Source organism: Lynx canadensis, chromosome B1 (genome assembly GCF_007474595.2).
Source record: "Lynx canadensis isolate LIC74 chromosome B1, mLynCan4.pri.v2, whole genome shotgun sequence".
Lineage (NCBI taxonomy): Eukaryota > Metazoa > Chordata > Mammalia > Carnivora > Felidae > Lynx > Lynx canadensis.
In genome coordinates this window covers 189,783,016-189,804,091 of record NC_044306.2, presented here as the reverse complement: position 1 = coordinate 189,804,091, position 21,076 = coordinate 189,783,016, and the positions used below count along the sequence as shown (strand labels likewise).

Below are 21,076 nucleotides of genomic sequence, written 5' to 3'. Positions count from 1 at the left end.
GTGGCTGGAACGTAGTGAGTCCTTTAAGGGGTGTGGGATGAAGGATGAGGCAGAGAGGGAGCAGGAGACCAGGAATTACAACTTGTGGACCACTGTACAGGCTGCGGCTTAGGCTGTGATGCGACGGAATGTTCCGAGTAGAGCAGTGACCAGAGCTGGCTTATGCTGAACAGGATTACTCCGGGTCATGTTAGGAACCCCCCCTGCTGGGGGAGCCAGAAAGAGTCAGAATCAGAGACTAGTTTAGAAACTATTGCAGTTACCTTGGCGTGAGATGATGGAGCTCCTTTAAGCGGGAAGCAATAAAAGATGATGACAAGGAAATGGATGAACTTCTCTGCACCTTGGTTTCCACATTTATCAAGAAGGCAGAGTCACAGCTAGGGGAGTTGGGAGGTGGGCGCAGTGCATGCCAGGGTCAGGCACGTGTTCGACGCCTCACAGATGGTAACTACTTCAGCCTAGGTCGGTTTACCTGGAGAGATTCCTTTCTATTTCCTCCCTGTCTATCAGTTGGTGTGGTTGTGCCTGAAGGTGCTCTTGTAATGCTGGGATTTGAAGCCTAACCTTCCCTGTACACCTTACGTCAACATTTCCCATCTGCTCCATTAAACTAGAACATTCTTTTGGACAGGTACCACACTTATTCCTCTTACATTACCAGCACCTAACACATAGCTGGGCACACAAGAGACTGTGTAACAAGTTTGACCAGGCCTCCTGTTGAATGACCAAAGGAGAACCTGCAAGGTCAAATGGCAAATAGTTTCCCACTCATCCCTAACATGTATGTGTTATCATTATGCTTTCCTTGTTTATTTTCCATTTAAAATAATATTTAGAGGCGTGCGTAGGTGGCTCAGTCAGTTGAACATCCAACTCCTGATCTTGGCTCGGGTCATGACCTCGGGTCGTGCGATGGATCCCCGCAAAGGCTCTGCACTGAGTGTGGAGTCTGCTTGGGATTCTCTATCCCTCTCCCTTTGCCCCTCCCCCCTCTCTAATAATGATAATAACAACAACTATGTTATTATTACTATTATTTAGAGTGATATTAATTTTCTCAGATGTAGGGAGAGAGGTGATAGTAAGAGGTCCTAAAAGAGAAAGGGCAGAAAGAACACTAGGTGAGGTTACAGAAAAATCTAGATTCTAAGCCATACCTGCCACTTAGTGAATGCGTGACCCTGAGCAAACCATTTAGCTGCTCTAAAGCCCAGATTTCACATGTGAAAATGGATGATAATTATATTTGTCCTAATTTTCCGTGTGCAGAGAATCAAATGATACCTATAACGCACATTAAAGAGCTTTGTGGCATTTTTAGGACCAACCCATCGTAGTCCAAAAGTGCTTGTGCATTTGATAGCCATAGTCTGAGGCACACAGTAATACTACTTTCTGCGTGCAACTGAAGAGTGAAATCCTGGATATTTGACAACTTGTAAGTAGCTCACTTTTATGATATATTGGAAATTATACGCACTTGTATGCTGTGTATTAACTCTTTTACATAGCGATTAAAAATGTAGAATCATGCCATAAAAGCTTAAACCATACTCAAGATTGCAAGCATAATTCTAATGGAGAGTATGTTAACAAGTCCACATTTGCACTTACCTCCCTGTGGAAAGAACTGTGAGTAAATCTCTTTGAAGGTTTCTTCATTAACAACACCACTGGGACATTCCTAAAGAAAGTCGTAGAGAAGCAATATGAGCAAAGTGTTCATAAAACTGATTTTTTGCACATTTTGAAACAGAACTCTCTTTGCTTTGCTGTGCAAAGCAGCACCAAGGAAGTTAACCACCCATCCATTTTTTTCAGAGGATAAAAGGACACAATAAATTTCTCTTTGTTCCAGTTCTCACAGAATGAAAAAAAAATTACAGATGTAAAAATCTTTGCATATGATAAATATTAAAGCTGGTCTGACACATTAAAGAACACACTGCTGCTTGTAAGAACACATATGCTTATTATCAACAAGGTAAGAGAAAATTACATTGTTTTTCCTAGAGCAATGATTGCAAGATGATTTGATATGCTCTTTGTTGGATTTTGGTGCTGTGTTCCTCTGGCAATTTGCTGGACCCACATAATCTGTAGTTCAGGGAGAAAATGGTGTGCTCCATTTGCTCCAAGATGACCCAAGCAGGAATGGTTCCTAATTTCTGTCAACAGTTTGTTCAGGAGTGCATAATAACATGGATTGTAACAAATGACCTTGAGTGACACAGGACCTCAAGATATGTTTAATTTCTGGAGAGGAGGGTCTGAAAAGAGGTCTCAATGTAAAGATTTCCCTTTTTTGACCCATGGGTGGAGTTATTCAAGACTGATGGATACTGACCTTGGGAACTCTACTAATGTCAGATCACTGACCTGGTGGGACCAGAGGAAAAGGCTACCCCTCCCAGGGTAGATTAAGCATTTTCTACAAAAGGAACTAAAATCTAAAATATTAGAAGAAATCTGTGTTTGTGCTGAAAATGGGGACTAAATAAAGATCTTAAACAAAGATAAGGGCAAAACTTCTTCCACTCTCTGGAGTTAAAGAATGGTCTGGTCAGGAATCTGATGTGTAGCGACCCCTCGAGCAGCGAACACTGACAATCATGTGATAATCTGACATCATGTCACATGTGGGATGTTAATTGTACATTGAATGTGTGGAAGTGAGAAGCTCTGTCCCATCTTTTTGAGCAGCTTCTCATGGACAGTCCCGTATTATCTGAGCTCCCTTGCTTTTGGACTCATGGTGTTCCTATGCTGCCTGGCTCTCCCCAGGATTCACGGGGGAGCATCAGAGGTATGCTAACTTCTCTGCCTTTACACAGGAATATTCTGTGTACTTTAAATTTGACATTGTTCCTGGGATGCTCAAAAATCATCTGATGTGGTTTTAAAGCTTCTCTTAACCCTTAAAATCACTGTCCCCTCATGAATAAACTTGATTTATTAACTTGATCTTTCTTTATTCCAATGAGCCAGTTACAGCTGTAACGGGTTTTACATGAGAAGTTTTCTATTTTCTCTCATTCATTGGTTTGAAAGGTAGGGCCTTTGATATATGAACACAATTTAAAATAATGGTTTCAATGTGAACTTGTGTTTACAGAGCTTGTCAATGCATATTTCTCCCATTTGAACGTTATAATAAACCTATAACTTAGGTATCTACATTCACTGAAGCAGAACTGGAGGTTCTGTGGTCAAGTTCCCTTTTAATCAGCTAGCCAATAGGGGAGCTGGAATGAGGGCTTGAGATTTTCCTGATTTTCCCACAAGATTTGGGATTAGATGACCCTTCTAAAAATAATCACCCCCCAAGGCCCTAAGAGGATTTGAGCAAAGAAAAGACAATCAAAAACGAATGAGAAGAGAAGCAAGTGAACTATTACAGTTAATTTTATGTGTCAACTTGTCTGGGTCATGATGCCCAAGTGTTTGGTCAAACATTATTCTGGTTATTTCTGTGAGGGAATTTTGGATAAGATTTACAGTTAGATCAGCAAACTTTGAGTGAAGCAGATTGTCCTCCATAATCTGGGTGGGCCCCATATAATCAGCTGAAGGCCTAAATAGAAGAAAGTTGGAATACCTGGGTGGCTCAGCTGGTTGAGCATCCAACTCTTGATTTTGGCTCAGGTCATGATTTCATGGTTCATGAGTTTGAGACCCACATCGGGGGCTCTCTTCTTCTCTCTCTGCACTCTCTCTCTCTCTCAAAATAAATAAATAAATAAATAAATAACTTAAAAAGAAGAAGAAGAAAATCTAATCTCTTCTGAGCAAAAGGAAATCCTTCAGCACACTACTTTCTGACCTGATTTGCAACTTCAGCTTTTCTAAGTTCTATGGCAGACTGCCTTTGGACTCAAACTACAACTTTTTCCTGAGCCTCCAGCTTGTCTGCCTCCACCATCAGATTCTGAACTGACTAAACCACCACAATCATGTGGGCCAATTACTTAAAATAAATCTCTTACTGTTTACATACACATCCCTTGCTTCAGCTTCTCTAGAGGATCCCAACTAAGATATAAATGAATGAACAATCAACGGCTACAACTACAAAAGGAAAAAGAAAATGGCGTGTATCTAGCTAATCACTCAAAAGTTTTGATTCAATGACTTTCAGTTGGCAGCAACAGAACCAATTTTAAGAGTAAATAAGCACCTTGCAGTCGGGTCCTCTGACACATGGAAATTGTCATTTGTTGGCTGTTTAACTCTGAGCCATCTGCTTGGGGTGGTAAGAAGAGAGCAAATAGATGGCTGTGCCACCAGGTGGCCAACTTGTGGAAGGTCCAGCTAGAAACCTACCTGGGAGGTAGACTCTTGCAAGAGATGAAGATGGAAAGTAAAGGGCCATCTGCCCTCAGCAAACTTGTCAGCTGCCTTTGATTGCTAGATGCATTCAGTAGATATATCTTATAACATGAAATCAAATTTAGAAATTGGCTGTCTCAGATGTTTGTTTTATGTTCCATCACACGAATAAGTCAGATAAAACCCGCTCCGCCCTCTGAAAGCTCTTGGCCAAGTTTTTGGGTGGTCATTCTCACCAGGTGAATTTGTCTTTACCCATCTTGCATTCATTACATTAATTTACATCTTTAACCAATACATATTGTATGCTGATTATTCTCACAGTTCTCAAGGAATTGGGGAAGCAGCAATATAAACAAGTCAAAGGTCTTGCCCTCATGGGGCCTACATCAAAAAAAAAAAAAAAAAGACAAAAGAGATAAAAGGAAATCCACAGAGTCAGGATCTTGTATTTGTTCTAAAGAGTTCTTATGGAAAAGCAATGCATTTTACGACCTTCAGGTGAGAATGATCAACTAACTTCTAGAGGGCCCTAGTGATTTACAAAATGGTGCAAATGATCTATTCTCTAACTTTCCCCTCATCTCTTTTGTGGAATGGTTTCTGCACAGAAGTAGTATCTCCACCTCTCCATCAAGAATAAATTTGATCAGGCGGTGTATACAACTAAATATATATGATCAACAATGAAGCTATATTAGTAGGTTAACTCTTGTGGCAAACAAGCCCCCAAATATAACAAGTTTAAAAGAATGTGGTGTATTTCTTGATCATCTAACCATCTAACTTGATGGTTCTCTCCAGAATCTTTAAGGGACAGAGACTAATGGAATCTTGGCCATCTTCATGTGGCTTCTAAAATCTGTGATTTTCTCATCCAGAAAGAGAAAACGATCATTGAGGAGTGTCTGTGGGAAGTGTTTATGGACTAGGTCTCTAAGTGCAGAGTGCTACACATAATTTCCACTCTCATTTTGTTAGAAATCATTTAATGTCTACCCCAAACAACGAGACAAATCTCATGTGCCCATTCACAGATTTGGTGAATGGTTAGCAGTGTTTGTCTCAGAAGCTTATTTGAAAGATACTCCATGGGGCACCTGGGTGACTCAGTCCGTTAAGCATCTGACTCTTGATTTCACCTCCGGTCACGATCTCGTGATTGGTGAGATTGAGCCCCAAATCAGGCTCTGCACTGACAGTGCATAGCCTCCTTGGGATTCTCTCTCTTTCCTCTCTCCCTGCCCCCAACCCCTGCTCTCTCTCAAAATAAATAAATAAACTTTAAAAAATGATTATTCTGTCAAAATGTGCTGTCCACAGAAAAAAATAAGGAAATAAAATAAATATTGCCCATAATTATACCACTGTAAAACTATTTTGGTCATTTGTCTACATATATATTAATACTCCATACAAATACAATTGGGATAATACAAGAATATATTTTGAATCTTATTATTTTTTTAACTTAACAAAACATCCGGAACATTTTCCATGTCATTATTTTTAATGGCTGTGTAATTATGTGTCCACTGAATTTCCCATATTGTTGGATATTGAGGGGATTTTAGCATTGGGGGACTATATAGGAATAATGATGTAATTAATATTTTAGCACATACATCTGATTGCACCTATGGTTCTTTTTTTATGAATAATCCAGAAGGAGAATCATGAGACCAAAAGGTTTAAACCATTTTAAGGCTCTTCATATGAACAGCCATATTGCTTTCCAGAAAGACTGCATCAACATACACCACCACTGCTGGTTTAGGAGAAAGCTTCACATCTAGACAGGCTGCTGACCAGAATCACATGGGGATTTGACGTGCTCCAAATCCCACGACAAATAGCAATAATTTGCTTCCCTTGTGAATCTAATCATCATTCTGGAAAATAACAGAGGACATCAGGCATTTATACAGATCCCTCCGAGGGATAAAGGGATGTGTGTGTTTTTTGTGCAGATGAGGATGCATTTTTTTAAATTAATGTTTTTTTAATTATAATTTTTCATTTTTTTTAACATTTATTTATTTTTGAGAGACAGAGACAGAGCACAGGGCAGGGAGGGGCAGAGAGAGCAAGGGAGACACAGAATTCAAGCAGGCTCCAGGCTCTGAGCTGTCAGCACAGAGCCTGCCATGGGGCTCGAACTCATGAGCTGTGAGATCATGACCTGAGCCGAAGATGGGACGCTCAACCGACTGAGCCACCCAGGCGCCCTGATGAGGATGCTTTAATGACAATCTGCTGAGCCATATTACCACAGTCATAACTATGTATCGAGCACATATTCAATGCCTTCTTACATACATTATTTCTTCTAACTTTTTCACTAACCCTGAAAGGTGGTGATTAGAGATGAGGAAAGTGAAAGTTGAGAAATAACAATTAACTAACTTGTTGGAGTCACAGTTTTACAGACTCATCCATTGGTTTATTCTTTCAACAAATAGTTACCTAGAACATTCTATGCCTCAGGCACTGTTCTAGGCACTGAGGAGTTTTAAAAAGTTCCAGTTTTGCTCTTATAGAATTTAAAGTTCAGTGGAATCAAACTCATACTTCCCTAACCTTTAATTGCAATGTTGTCTTGCCTTCTGGATTATTATCTTTTTTTTTTTCTACCAGGACTTAAGAAATGGCCTTCTGGTGAGCCATCCATGTAAACACTTACTTTGGGAAGACGCACAGTGGTTTCTGTTCCCAGAGACCACCTATCATGGTTGTGTTGAAGGCAATACCATGTAAAAGGAAGCCATTCAATCAAAACTGGGGACACTGTACAAATATTTATATATATATATATACACACACACACACACACACACACGTACACACGCACATACACACACACGTATATAGTGAATTACACTTTGTTTGATTTGTGGCAAATGTTGTATTTCTCTTTTTTTGAGAAATCATTGCCTTTAGTCCAACAAGGGTCTGTATACCTTCCTCCTCACCATATACAAGTTACTCTAATTATGAATGGCTAGACACTAAAGTGCTCTGGAAAAAGTTCCAGTGTTTAGGACAGGTTAAATGAACTACTTCATCAAGTGTCAAGGAGCTAGAGTTTCCCGGCAGTTTCTGGCTGCCACATTAATCTGCTATGACCAGCGAGATGTTCCTTTATTGCTCCTTAAACCCTTCACTATGATATGATCAGTATGCAATAAATGTAGATTGAGATTTTCTTAGCACATAACTGCCATACATTTGTCAGCTGGTGAAAAGACACTTGCCTTTTGGGGCCTTCCAGATGCATTCCTTGATGATCCATTTCAATTCCTTTGGATAGTGTCCTGATACACGTGAGGGCCCAAATCAGTTGCAAATGTATGATGAATATTTTGCTACTGCTAACGTCAATGCTAATGAAGTAGTGATTTTGATAACAATTAACATGATGATGATGGTGATGATGATAAGCAAATACGTCCGAGCCCTTTCTATGTTCCAAGTATTGTATTAAATGCTTTATGCCGATAGATGCTAGCGTACCTCCATTTTTCAGATAAGCAAACACCCTTCGATACAAAGTGACCATTAAAAAATGGCAGATTAGTCTCTTGATCAGAATCCAGAAACGTGAATGTTTAGGCAACTTTAGAGAAAACCCAGTTCAGTGACTTCATTTTATTATTATTTTTTTAATGTTTATTTATTTTTGAGAGAGAAGGAGAGACCGAGTGTGAGCAGGGGAGGGCCAGAGAGAGAGAGGGAGACACAGAATCCGAAGCAGGCTCCAGGCTCTGAGCTGTCAGCATAGAACCTGACACAAGGCTCGAACTCATGAACCGTGAGATCATGACCTGAGCCAGAGTCAGACACTTAACCGACTGAGCCACCCAGGCACCCCTCAATGGCTTCATTTAAAAAAAATTTTTTTTTCAACGTTTATTTATTTTTTTTGGGACAGAGAGAGACAGAGCATGAACGGGGGAGGGGCAGAGAGAGAGGGAGACACAGAATCGGAAACAGGCTCCAGGCTCTGAGCCATCAGCCCAGAGCCCGACGCGGGGCTCGAACTCACAGACCGCGAGATCGTGACCTGGCTGAAGTCGGACGCTTAACCGACTGCGCCACCCAGGCGCCCCTGAATGGCTTCATTTTAAATGTGAGGAGATGAGGCTGAGGTTATAGGAATTGCCCATTAGCACATGGTGGGCTGCTGAGCCTTCTTGTGTCTGGGTTTCCTGAGGTCTGCATGGATTTCAGAAACCCCTTCATGTCCAAACAATAGCTGGCATGTTCTGCCTGGCAGTATTTAGAATAATCTAGTGAAATGCTTGTGCTTCTGGGCTCTGAACTTAAGTATAACTGGATTGAACCCCTATTCTGCCACTGCAAAGCTGTATAACTTCGGATAAATGGTTTAGTCTGAGTCTTATTGCCCTCCCCTCTAATATGGGGATAACGATTGACATCAGAGAGCTGTTAAGAGAATTAATAAGATACTGTATGTTCTGTGATTATCTTAACGCCCTCTTTGTATATTTGCTCATTAAATAGGAGTCGTGAGTATGGTAGTAACAATCTCAAACTTGATAAGCAGAACTCCATTACACACAGTCAGTGTAGCATCAGTGCAGAGATACCAGAGTTAACTGGTATTCATCAAAGTAGTTGAACCTAGTATAGTTCAGGTCTGACATAATGCAATGAGCCTATAGGGGCTCCTGGGTGGCTCAGTTGGTTAAGCGTCCGACTTCAGCCCAGGTCACGATCTCACAGTTGGTGGGATCGAGCCCCACGTCGGGCTCTGTGTTGACAGCTCCGAACCAGGAGCCTGCTTTGGATTCTGTGTCTCCCTCTGTCTCGGCCCCTCACCCGCTTATGCTCTGTCTCTGTCTCTCAAAACTAAATAAACATTACAAAAATTTAAAAAATGTAATGCAACGAGCTTACAGCAAATATGAGTTATGTTTCCTCTTCTAGCACTATAAATTGAACCAACTCCAATATCATCAGGGTTCACCCTCAAGGGCAGGGAAATACTGCAACTGTAGATGACAGCTGAGAAGAATAAAGGCCACTATATTGGAAATAAATGTTAGTAGAACCCCAGCGAACTTTTATTCATTGATTTAGAGAAAAGTTGCCCCTAGACATACTTAGACGAGTACGTTAGAAATACAGCAGTCCATGAAACATGTTGGGAACGGTGATTTGGAAAGAGATCCATGCATGGATAGGAAATTGCTAAAGGAATTATTTTCTTTTTAAAAATTTTTAAAAAATGTGTATTTTGAGAGGCAGAGTGCGAGCAGGGGAGGGGCAGAGAGAGAGGAAGACACAGAATCTGAAGCAGACTCCAGGCTCCCAGCTGTCAGCACAGAGCCCAATGCAGGGCTCCAACTCACAAACCGTGAGATCATGACTTGAGGTAAAATCAGACACTTAACCGACTGAGCCGCCCAGGCGCCCCTAAGCATCCATATGTTTCATCAACTCTCACAACTACTTCTGCTGCTAAGTAGAGTATAGTTGGTGGCGGCTGTGAGGTGCTTCCACTGAAAATCCTCAGTTTCTACCAACAGAAATGTCATGGCATCCTTGTTTTTTCCGACAGCTGTTCTTTCAGTTATTCTCCAGAGGAAGTCGACTGACACCTGTTTGAGAAGTAGCACCAGCAGACTGTGGACAGAATTACACAAACAGAACACAAACGCTGGACACCGGACACTCAGATCAGAGAAAAGAAAGAGGAGGGCTCGTATCACTACCCAAATCAGGTGAGTCTCCATCCATTCATTCCTCTGGTAAAGAGAGCTGGCAGTTAAGTTGGCACTTCTTAGAGGAAGTTACCTTCTTAAGCAGTACACTTCCTGTTACCACACTTAACGTGACTGTGTGCAAGGTCAGAAGCAGAGACCAGCAAGCATCGGGACTCGTAGAAGGATTCGGGGCAACAACTCAGGAGAGACACAGAAAGGGAACAGCTGAAGCAGATAAGGCAAGGCGGACAGGATTTCATGTGTGGTGGACTCCAGGGCGATTGATCAACAAGTTCTTCCTGCTTCGGAACATGTGGAAAGATTGCATTTGATGGGCCCCTAATGGTTGGGTGGGACCACATGACACATTCTGTCCAATGAATGGAAAGGAGAAGTGACACTGTGATATTGTAATTTATAATAAGAAATATATATTCGGTCTTTGTCCCTGGCACAGAGCTGCTAAAACCATTGGATTTTCCTAGGTTGAGAGAGATAAAATCTCTCCTGTTATGTTAATGAGGTGACTTCTGGACCCCACCTGACAATGGGGGCTGGTAGCCCTGGGAGCCAGCCATATGATTAGAAGGTTGGAACTTTCACTTCCACATGTCTGACATCTGGGGAAGGAAGAGGGGCTAAAGGTTGGGTATAATCACCAATGACGAATGATTTTTTCAATTGTGCCTATGTAGCGAAGCCTCCATAAAACCCCCCATAAAAACCCCAGAGAACTGGGTTAGTGAGCATATGGAGATTTGGAGAGAGTGGCATGCTTGGAGCTGGCATGGAAACTGTCCTAGGCATCTCTTCTGCCTGGCTGTTCGAATTTAAGTTGGATTGTAGAACACCAAGATGGTGTTGGAGAATTGCCTGGTAGTGTGGGGAGTCTCCCATAGGGGAATCCCTGATCAATTCCTGATCACGTCAGAATTGTGATCAGACCATTTTAGACACACCACTTTTGGGAAACAGCGTGTAATTGCAGATACCAGACGTGCCGGAGCTCTCTTTTCTTTCTGCCTTGGCATCATGTGCAAGATGGTGGCTGCTCCATTAACAAAAGTCCTTGAAGGACATCTATGAGCAAAATACCCCTGCTGAGCAGAGATGAACATGGAAAATGAATGAGAAGTACATCTTTCAACATTTGTAGTCACTGAGATTCTGTTACTAAATAATATTCTGACTGATACACGAGGAGAGGACAGAAAAGGCATTCTTCCCTTTTCCATAATAGCTAAATAATTTTATTGGTTACATGGTGAGGAGGTATTTGAAATTCATCTGAGAACTTACGTGTATATACTTGTTTATACCTAAGTGAATTTAATAATAAACTATGAAGTTTTTATTTTGAGTATGAATCCAACAGTTTACTAATTATTTGCTATTTTACAAAGTCATAATTTAAAACTACTTTCAAATGACCACTATGTTTACCACATGGACTCTATCCAGTTATTACAGTTAAGATTCTGGTGCCTGCAGTGCTCCCAAATCAGATAAGAAGACTCCTTACAGAGGATGCTTTAACAAGTGTATTTTTGTCCAGCTGTGTTCTATGCTACAGATATATCATAACATTTGGGAATGATATACTAGCTTTTTATTTTCTTCATTTTCAAGATGTGAATATCTCAAGCTGAGTTATAGTATAATTGTTTCATAGCCAAGAAAACTGTTTATCCTTTGAGATTTTCTTTTGGATTTCCCATTGATTAGTTGACTAAACTGTTGAAAGAAAACACCACACCACCTCCCGTAGGGATTACTTTCACAAGACAGAATGAACTCACTGATACAATAAGTATGAAGGATGGAACGTTTCATTTTCAGCGATCGGCAATAGGAAAGCATGACTCTTTACATATTCTTGTGCCCTGTTTAATTCCTAATCCAAATGGGAAAGCATACGTTCTTTTAAATTAAATTCCACTCCCGGGGCGTCTGAGTGGCTCAGTCAAGCGTCCAACTTCGTCTCAGGTCATGATCTCATGGTTCGTGGGTTCGAGCCCTGTGTTGGGTTCTGTGCTGACAGCTCGGAGCCTGGAGCCTGCTTTGGATTCTGTGTCTCCTCTCTCTCTGCTCCTACCCTGCTCAATCTCTCTCTCTCTCTCTCTCTCTCTCCCTCTCTCTCTTTCTCGAAAATTAATAAACCTTAAAAAAATTAAAAAAATTAAATTTCACTCCCCACTTCCCTCATTAGGAATGGGGTTGCTCTGAAAAGTCATTCTCTGAGTAGCATGACAATTTAAACATGCCCTGGCATTTCACAACGATAGGGGAATTTCAAAATTTAAATGGTGTTATGTCATGACTTGTACTGTTGATAGCCCTAGATTCTATATGTGGACTTCTCTGCTCCCCTGAGACTTGGTAAACACCCTGGAGGCAAGGATTGATCTTTATACAACCCAGCAATGTTTAGAACAGAGAGTATTAAAAATGTTTACCTGAAATGGATAAACACTCAACCAGCTCCTAGTTTTTTTCTTTAAGTAGGCTCTATGCCCAAAGTAGGGCTTAAACTCATGACCTGAAGATCAGGAATCCCATGCTCTACTGACTCAACCAGCTAGCTGCCCCTCAACCAGCTCTTAGCTTTTAAGAAATTAGAAAATGCATTTGCTCTGGGAGTTTCCTTGAAAAACTTGAGTGCAAATTTTTGGAACCCCATGCACTCCCCAACATTTTGTCCCCTGTAATTTGTCTGTTCTTCTGTGTCCGGTTTGCTGAGGAACACTTTTGACCTCTTGTGCTGTGTTACGCTAAGTCATCTCTTTCTTTTATACACACATCTGTCTCTAATCACCACTATGGACAATTAAATGGTTGTGAAGAATTTTTGAGATCAAAGTCTTGTTTCCACTGCCCAACCCTCATTACTGCTTATCATAAACATGTTCACAGAAAGTAAGAGGAGACCACTAGGGTCAGGGAAAAAAAAAACACCAAACTTATTTCAACAAGAATTGTAAAATCCTGGGGCGCCTGGGTGGCGCAGTCGGTTAAGCGTCCGACTTCAGCCAGGTCACGATCTCGCGGTCCGTGAGTTCGAGCCCCGCGTCAGGCTCTGGGCTGATGGCTCGGAGCCTGGAGCCTGTTTCCGATTCTGTGTCTCCCTCTCTCTCTGCCCCTCCCCCGTTCATGCTCTGTCTCTCTCTGTCCCAAAAAAAAAAAAAAAAAAAAAAAAAAAAAAAAAGAATTGTAAAATCCTTACTGTAGTCAACCATCAGGCTGCAAAAAGCTCACTTAAAATAATAGGTTGGCCCTTCAGTTGATAAAAGTTGATCACTAAGAACTAGAACTGGTTTTAAATTTCTGTTCTAATGTCATTTATTTTCTCCCAATCGAAGTTTCCTCACCTGTGAAATGACCTCTAAGAAATACTGACATCACATGTAAAAAAACAACTGAAAATTAAAATAGACACTGTATAAAAAAAGAAAAAACATTAGGATACAACCAACATGATGGGTATATTTTGCTGCTTTCAAAATTTGCATTAAGAACCTTCTGTAGTCTCCGAATACACTCTTTGGGTTAAATATAAATTTCATATCGGAAAAAAAAAAGGTGGAGAAAGACTTCTCTCCATAATACTGGAAAAGAGATAAGTGCTGGGTGAGAGCAAAGATTCAATTCAGGGGATGACTGGGTGTCTTAGTCGGTTAAGCGTCCGACTTCTGCTCAGGTCATGATCTTGTGGTTCACAAGTTCAAGCCCCATGTCGGGCTCTGTGCTGACAGCTCAGAACCTGGAGCCTGCTTCAGATTCTGTGTCTTCCTCTTTCTCTGCCCTTCCCTTGCTCACACTGAGTCTCTCTCTCTCTCTCTCTCTCTCAGAAATAAAAAAAGTATATTTAAAAAAAAGAGATTCAATTCAGCTACTTGAGTATAAGGATATAGGTACATTCTGAGCCCAGTGATGTTCCAGTCACCCAGGGTGAAGGAGAAATCCCAGGCACAAGGCAAATTTTCTCCACACCTCAAACTCTCTTCTCTAAGGAAGAGGGAAAAGACAGATTTACAGATTTACAGTTTAAAACAAAACAAAACAAAAAAAACAAAACAAAAAAAACAAACAAAACAAGCAAACAAACAAAACAGTTCAAGTTCCAATTCTGCTAACAAAGATTTCACTGAAATATCCCAGCCTCTAGGTGTCAGTCAATAAAATGTAGAAAGTAATAGAATCTTATAGTGAGGAAATGATAACTCATTGGCATTGTGTATATAAAGATCCTAGCACTACTCTAGAAACTGCAAATATTGGTATCTTTTAACATTCCCGAAGTCACTTATGCTCATTTTGCAAAAATTAAGTTGCCCAAATTTTGCAAGAAAAGGCTTTCTGGGATCAGGCCCAAGTTTTAAACGTTTATTAGAATGCATGAAGTTATTTGATTTAGGAGTCTTCAGAAAAGGATTTCCTCAATTATATGCAAAGAGAGAGTTCCTTTGGGCAAGGCTCATTTTGTCAATTCTGACACAGTTAAGTTCTGCAGGTATCTAAAACCATTGTGGGGGAGGAGACGACAGTGCATGGAGAGAAGTCCTGAGTATTAGTTTTCTATTGCTGTATGAAAATTTCCAGAAACTTAGTGACTTAAAACAACACGTTTATGATCTCAGTTGTGTGGGACAAGAGTCTGTCGTGGCTCAGCTGTGTTCTTTACTCAGGGTCTCACGCTCCACATGTCGGCTGCCTGGTTCTCCTCTGGGCCTTGCGGGGCTCCTCTCAGCCCATGCAGATTGTTGGCAGAATTCTGTTTCTTTGAGTTGTAGGACTGAGGTCCCCTTTATCCTGTGAGCTATTCGCTGGGTGACTTGCTTGGCTTCTTTCTCCTGAGTTCAAATTTCCCTTATCTTTGAAAGGGGCTCATGTGAATAGATCAGACCCACAAGGATGATCTCTGTATCTTAAGTTCGACTGATAGGGGATCTTACACCTGTAAAATCTCTTCAGGGCAATAACTTGCTTAGTGTTTAGTTGAATAACCAGGAGACAGGTATCATGAGCAGGGACATCTTTAGAGGTCTGCCAATCACAGTCTGCTTCTTCTCAATGTGGTTTCACAGCAGTTTCTGCCTAACAGTCTTTTCTACAGGAGAACTCACTACTTGGAACCCTGGTTTAACAACACTGGAAAGGAATCTACCCTGTGTAGGCTGTGTTCGGCAGTGTAGAGGACCGGCAGTGACTGCAAAATTGAATATTCTTTTTATGAATGTTGTGAATAACATTCCATCTGCTGAGGGGGTGCCCTGCCCTTATTTATTTCTGCTCTATATCACCAAGGTCATTATGCAGATTTTATGAATTGATTAGATCACTTTCAAATTGGCATGACATCAGCCTAATGATATTGAAAAAAGAAACACAACTGAATAAAAGAAAATTCTACTTAAAAGAAATGTGCAATGTTTCAACTGGAAAGAATAAAAAACTAAGATGATGACATACATGTAAACATACAGACAGATATGTATGGTTGTAAGAGGACGGATTTTCTGGAGCTTTGCAACAATCTTAGTCTCATTGTCCTCACCCACCAAATTGGCTAGATTCTGGCTCTTTGATGATGTCATAATGCCTATCATCTCATGGCTTCCTTTGTGAGATCACACATTTTCCTCATTGTGTAAACCATTTTGCTGCATTGGTTTGCAGTTATTTGTCAAAAACAACCTAACATAAGTAATGACACTGTTGTCATTTTATTATATCTGTTTACAGAATGGGAAAATGAAAATGAAAATGCACTTTATTGTTGGCTGGCAAATTTGATAGATGTTCTACGGGAAAAAGAAGTGTGATCTAGAGATTGCATAGACATGTGTATATGTGTGCATGTGCTGTTGATTAGATTTGTCTAGTCTAGATTTTAGAAAAACCTGTTTTAAGATATATTCAGCTTTGAGACACTGCAGAGTTTGCAAGATGAACAACAGTAGCCTTTCATAATCACCCTTGGTCTGCTGGGCACTGAGCCAGTTTGCATAGTAGATGTGTGTACTCATTAAGTCCTCATAACAAGTAAAGGAAGTAGACATTTTCTTACATGGTCTGAAAGAAATGAGTTCAGAGAGGTTTAAGCAACTTTCATAAGGTTAGGCAGATATTCAGTCCTGGGACTGGGATTTGAACCGGTGTTTGACTATAAAGCCTTTGTATCTTACTAAGCTGCCTCTGTGAAAGGCAAGTGTAATGATAGAAAAGAAAAATAAACTCATGGGGAACTTTTATCCAGTATTTTTCAAATCTATTTATTCGCACTCAAAAAAGAAACATCATCAATCATTTATTCAACAAATATTCCTAAAGTAGCCTGTATAGTTTCCACCCATTTGGAGTTTACAGTCTATGGAGAAGTAAGGCATTATTCAAATATTCACCCAAATAAGTGTCATATTAAAACCCATGAGAGCAAAACAGCATGAAAAATCAAACTACTTTTCATAAATTAATTCAAATGTCACAGGTGAGGAGACACAGGATAGCTATTCTATTTGATTTCCTGAGTAAGGTATAGCACACGGTCAATCCCAGCTTTAAACATATTTTATTGTATATTTCTTTACCTCTACTTTCTTATTACTAATTCCAAGAAAGGAACTTTTTGTCCTTCTCTCAGGTATTTGCATCTTAGCAAGCTACAGTTTCCAGGAGCAGCCCTGAGTCTCTGAAGCTTGGCTACAAGTCAGAGGAGTATTTACTCTGTGTAATTAAATTCTGTTTGCTGCAAATACATAAGAAGTTTTACCCTTCTTTGCCTCTTGTGATTCTTCAGAGGTTCTTCTCTAAAGGGGACAATTAAAAAGGGTCACTGCCTGGGAGGACAGCCCTGCCATGACCTGCAATGCTTCTAGGCTCTCTGTTGTGGGCGGAGTGGCCCAGAAGCAGACCTGGGTGCTGGTTACTGTCCGGCAGCTGCCCAGAGTGTTTCAAAGGGGTCTCCGGAACTCAGATGATGTGCCATTCAGACAGCGGGTTTCAAAGGTTCTGCATGTTTTATTACAATATGGAAACACAAGGGGGCAGCAGTGTCCTCCATGATAGCTGGAAACCTGATTTCTAGTTCATGCTCTGAGAGTTCTTTCCTTAAACTTGGTGCAAGTCTGGATAGATTTCTTTCCAGAAAGCTATTTGCCCTTTATGAAAGGTGACTGTGAGCTCCTGTTCCCAAATTAGGAATATATATAAACATTAACTATTTCAGGGAAAGGGGCCCAGAGACTATTAATCTCCTCCATTCTGGATATTACAGTTGGAATAAAATTGCAATCTCTTTTTTGGAAGTTGAGTCGCCCTTAATTTTAGTCATCAAAGATCTGTAGGTTGTAGGTCTAAGGAAGCAAATAAGCAAGACAACAAAAATTCCAAGTCTGAAATTCGAATAAATTTGCTGTTAAGTGCATGTGGGTTCTGAAGTCAGACTGCTTGGGTTTGCTTGGCTATATTACTGGGGAAAGTTTTAAATCTTTAAAACAGAAATAATGATGATACCTATCTTGGGATTATTATGAGTTTTGAATAAAGATAACCCATATACAATGTTTAGTGCCATAGCTGGCATTAATTCTGATGAGCATGATTTCTGTAATGGTGGGGTGATCACTATGAACCTGTTCAGATTTGTTATTTTTCCCCTTAATGGAGAATATTGTATTTATCCTTATCAGATGCCTTCTGTTTATTTACTCTCAGAGGGTTTTTATAATCTTAAACCCATCTTCCTTTTTCTTAGTTATTTATTGTTCTAAATTGTAACCTTTGGAATTTGATAGCCCCTGGCTTAAAATCTACTCAAATCACTACTTTGGGGACTGAGAAGAGGTTAACTTCTGCAAGCCTGAGTTTTCCCATCATTCATTTATTCATCAAATATTTTTGAAAATACATGTCAGAGAATGTAGTAAGTGTTGGGGATAAAACAATCACCAGGACAGATGAAGCTCTCTGGGGTGTTTGGAATCCATTAGAGAAGGCATGCATAAATCAAGGAGCTGCACAGATAATCATTTAGCTAGGGTGAGTGTTCCAGAGGAAGTGTGGGAGACAAATCCAATCCAGGAAGGGTTACAGGGAAGACCTCCCTGAGGCGTAAGTGACTTTTAAGCAGAGACCTGAAGGATGAGAAGGAGTTAGCAAGAGCTAGGGGAGAGGTCAAGGGCATGTGCAAAACAGGGCGAGACTTCAAGGACTGAAGAGATGGCAAAAGTCCGGGAGTGATAGTCTCAGAGCCAGTTAGTTAATCTCAGGCCTGCTAGATATGTTAAGAATCGAGTTCTTTACCATTCATGTAATAGAGGTAATATACTGTTTTATAGGCATCTGGAGAGAATTAAGTGGTCCTTTACGCAAAGTCCCCAGCAAAAGGGCAAGTCACATTCTACACAATCAACATTGCTCTGTTTTCTTTTTATCCTACCAGAGCTGAATTCTAACTCTGGTGTGGTATTTCTACAATGCATCATTCTTTAACATCTATTCTGTACCAGGCTTTCTGCTATAAACTGAACAAATAGGAAAGAAAAACCAGATATGGTCTTGCCCTGGTGGAGGTTTTCCACTGATCAGCTACTATGTTCTTTGTGTGTGGGTAGATTTATTTCACCCGAACAAGAGTTTCAACATAGCTGAGGATTAAAGTCTCTTGCTCCCATCTCCAAAAACTGGAAAAAAAAAAAAAAAAAAAGAAAAGAAACAAACACAGAATAAACTCACATTGCATAGATTACAATGTAAATAATTTAGGATTATTACTTTGTAAGTAGGAGTTACTTCTGCATCTTTCTTTGCTTTTGACAATAATTAATAATAATGATGATGATAATGTCTACAATTCATACTTGTACATGGGAATGCTGATTAGGGTGGATCTTGATACTACTATAAGTGCTAATGAGGTTGCAATAGTACTATTTTAGGAGTTAATATCCTTCTAATTTTTTTAACTTTATTTATTTATTTTGAAAGAGAGAGAGAGTGTGTGAGCAGTGGATGGACAGAGTGAGAGAGAGGGAGAGAGAGAGAGAGAGAGAGAGAGAGAGAGAATCCCAACCAGGCTCCATGCTGTCGGCACAGAGACAAACCTGGGGCTCGAACTCACAAACTGTGAGATCATGACCTAAGCCGAAACCAAGAGTTGGACGCTTAACCAATTGAGCCACCCAGGCACCTGGGACCTAGCATCCTTGTAGAGGGCTGGAAGTCTAGCACCCTATTAGATGTAGCTATATGGATACATTTACCTCAATGACTGAAGTAGTCTAACTCTTATTATATTTAATATATTCTTACATATTCCTTTATTTATTTAACATAGAAAAATCTTGGCTTTTCAAATGTGTTCCAGACGTAGAAAAGAATCACCAAATCATAAAAACGACCACTTTTACTCTTCATTTTCATCTATACCCATTTCATTTTTAGAGCTCATCGCTATTTAGACATTCATTTTGCAGGTATGGTGAAGGCATTATTTCAATCAGTAAGACTTCCTTTTCAAAACCCATGTTATATAAGTTTGTGATAACAATTTCTATTCTCTCTAGCAAGACATAAAGCTACAGGTTTTATATTCCTGACACATAATGAAATGAAAACAATACATGTTTTCTTTAGTATCTTAACAGATATTTTCATTTTGTTGCTCATCAGCTGTTAACCTTACTGCTTCCCAAAGAGAGATTAGTGTTTGGACTTAAATTATGAGGGCTTTCCCACACGTCTTCTCTATTTCGTTTTTGCTGGTGGTGGTGGTATTGCTATTTTTGTCGGGAGATGAGAAGCCTGGGGGATTTGTTTTCTATATAACCTCTCAAAATAATCCAAACAGTCTTGCTTTTTCATAACCTAACATACCTAGTAAGATAAAGAATATTTCCTCTGGTAGTTGCAATGCACTATTGAAAAAGAACAATTTTCCCCACAGACAATTGGAACAACTATATTTTACCTATTTTTTTGAATTATACTTTAATTCTCACAACTAGTATCATCCTTCTTTAAGAACTATTTCCTTGATTGTACCATCAGAAGATGATTTGTCACATCTTTCCTTAAGTGTTTGATTTTTGCATTTTTCCATTTTATGTCTGTGTCAGGCACTATAAGCAAACTCACCCAGCTCATCACTTCAGAATAAAATATGAACCAAATGTTATTGTAGAATACAAATTAATCATCAAGAGCACAGTTATTACCTATATTATGATTTCTCCATTTTGTGACTATTATATGCCAGAAGCCGAGCTCTCCAACCAGCCTGATGGCAGGGCCCGGGCGGTGGATGGATCTGGACTGCATGGTGGCCAACCGACAGTGAAGCTTCTTGTACTCCTGCTTTGATGTACTTTGGCCTTTGCATTGGTCAGGGCAGCCCCCCTACCAATGAAAGTACCTGGGGATTTGTTGGTTGGGGAATTGCCCACGACAGGCCGCCGGGAAAAGAACCACTGGGGAAAGAAAGAAGATTCTGCAGGGAAATTATGCAGCCCTACATCTAGCCCTTGGCACCTCCTATAAAGACCCCTCTATCTAACGGAAGGATAGCCCCATATATTTCCCAGCCAAGGAGGGGACGAATGGGTTCAAAATCTCCACTCTGGCAACAAAGGAATGTTATCTATGGATACAAGTTACTCCAACCCCTAGGCCCACTTGGCCCCCAGGAGGCATTCCAGATGATAACTGGACCTGGTGGGTTAAGGTACAGAAGGTTCATTAGTTCCTAGGTATACATTGTCTCTCTGGGGGCGCATAAGGTGTGGGTTCCCAGGGCCCTCTTGGCTCCCTCCTGGCACCCCAGACCAAAGTGAATACTTTTGTTCTTTGTACCACAAATGGCTCAAAGGAACAATTAAGAAGTCATGTCCCTGTAAACGTTCCACTTGAGGTGTAGAAAGCTAAATGACCTTTCAGGAAAACAGCAAAGCAAATGCTTTATAGACTGTACATAAGTGTAGATACATAATGAAAGTAGTATGAAGAAATTAATCAAT

The 21,076-nt window shown here is 40.3% G+C and overlaps 1 protein-coding gene across 2 annotated transcripts in view; it reads right to left on the bottom strand.

The window, feature by feature from the left end:
* The window catches only part of KCNIP4 (potassium voltage-gated channel interacting protein 4), a 1,158,426-nt gene that overhangs the window by 32,438 nt on the left and 1,104,912 nt on the right, over nt 1–21,076 (bottom strand). For both annotated transcript variants that reach the window (XM_030314123.2, XM_030314125.2), the window contains one exon: nt 1,621–1,690. In XM_030314123.2, coding sequence (XP_030169983.1) covers nt 1,621–1,690 — 70 coding nt within the window. The remainder of the gene's footprint in view (nt 1–1,620; nt 1,691–21,076) is intronic.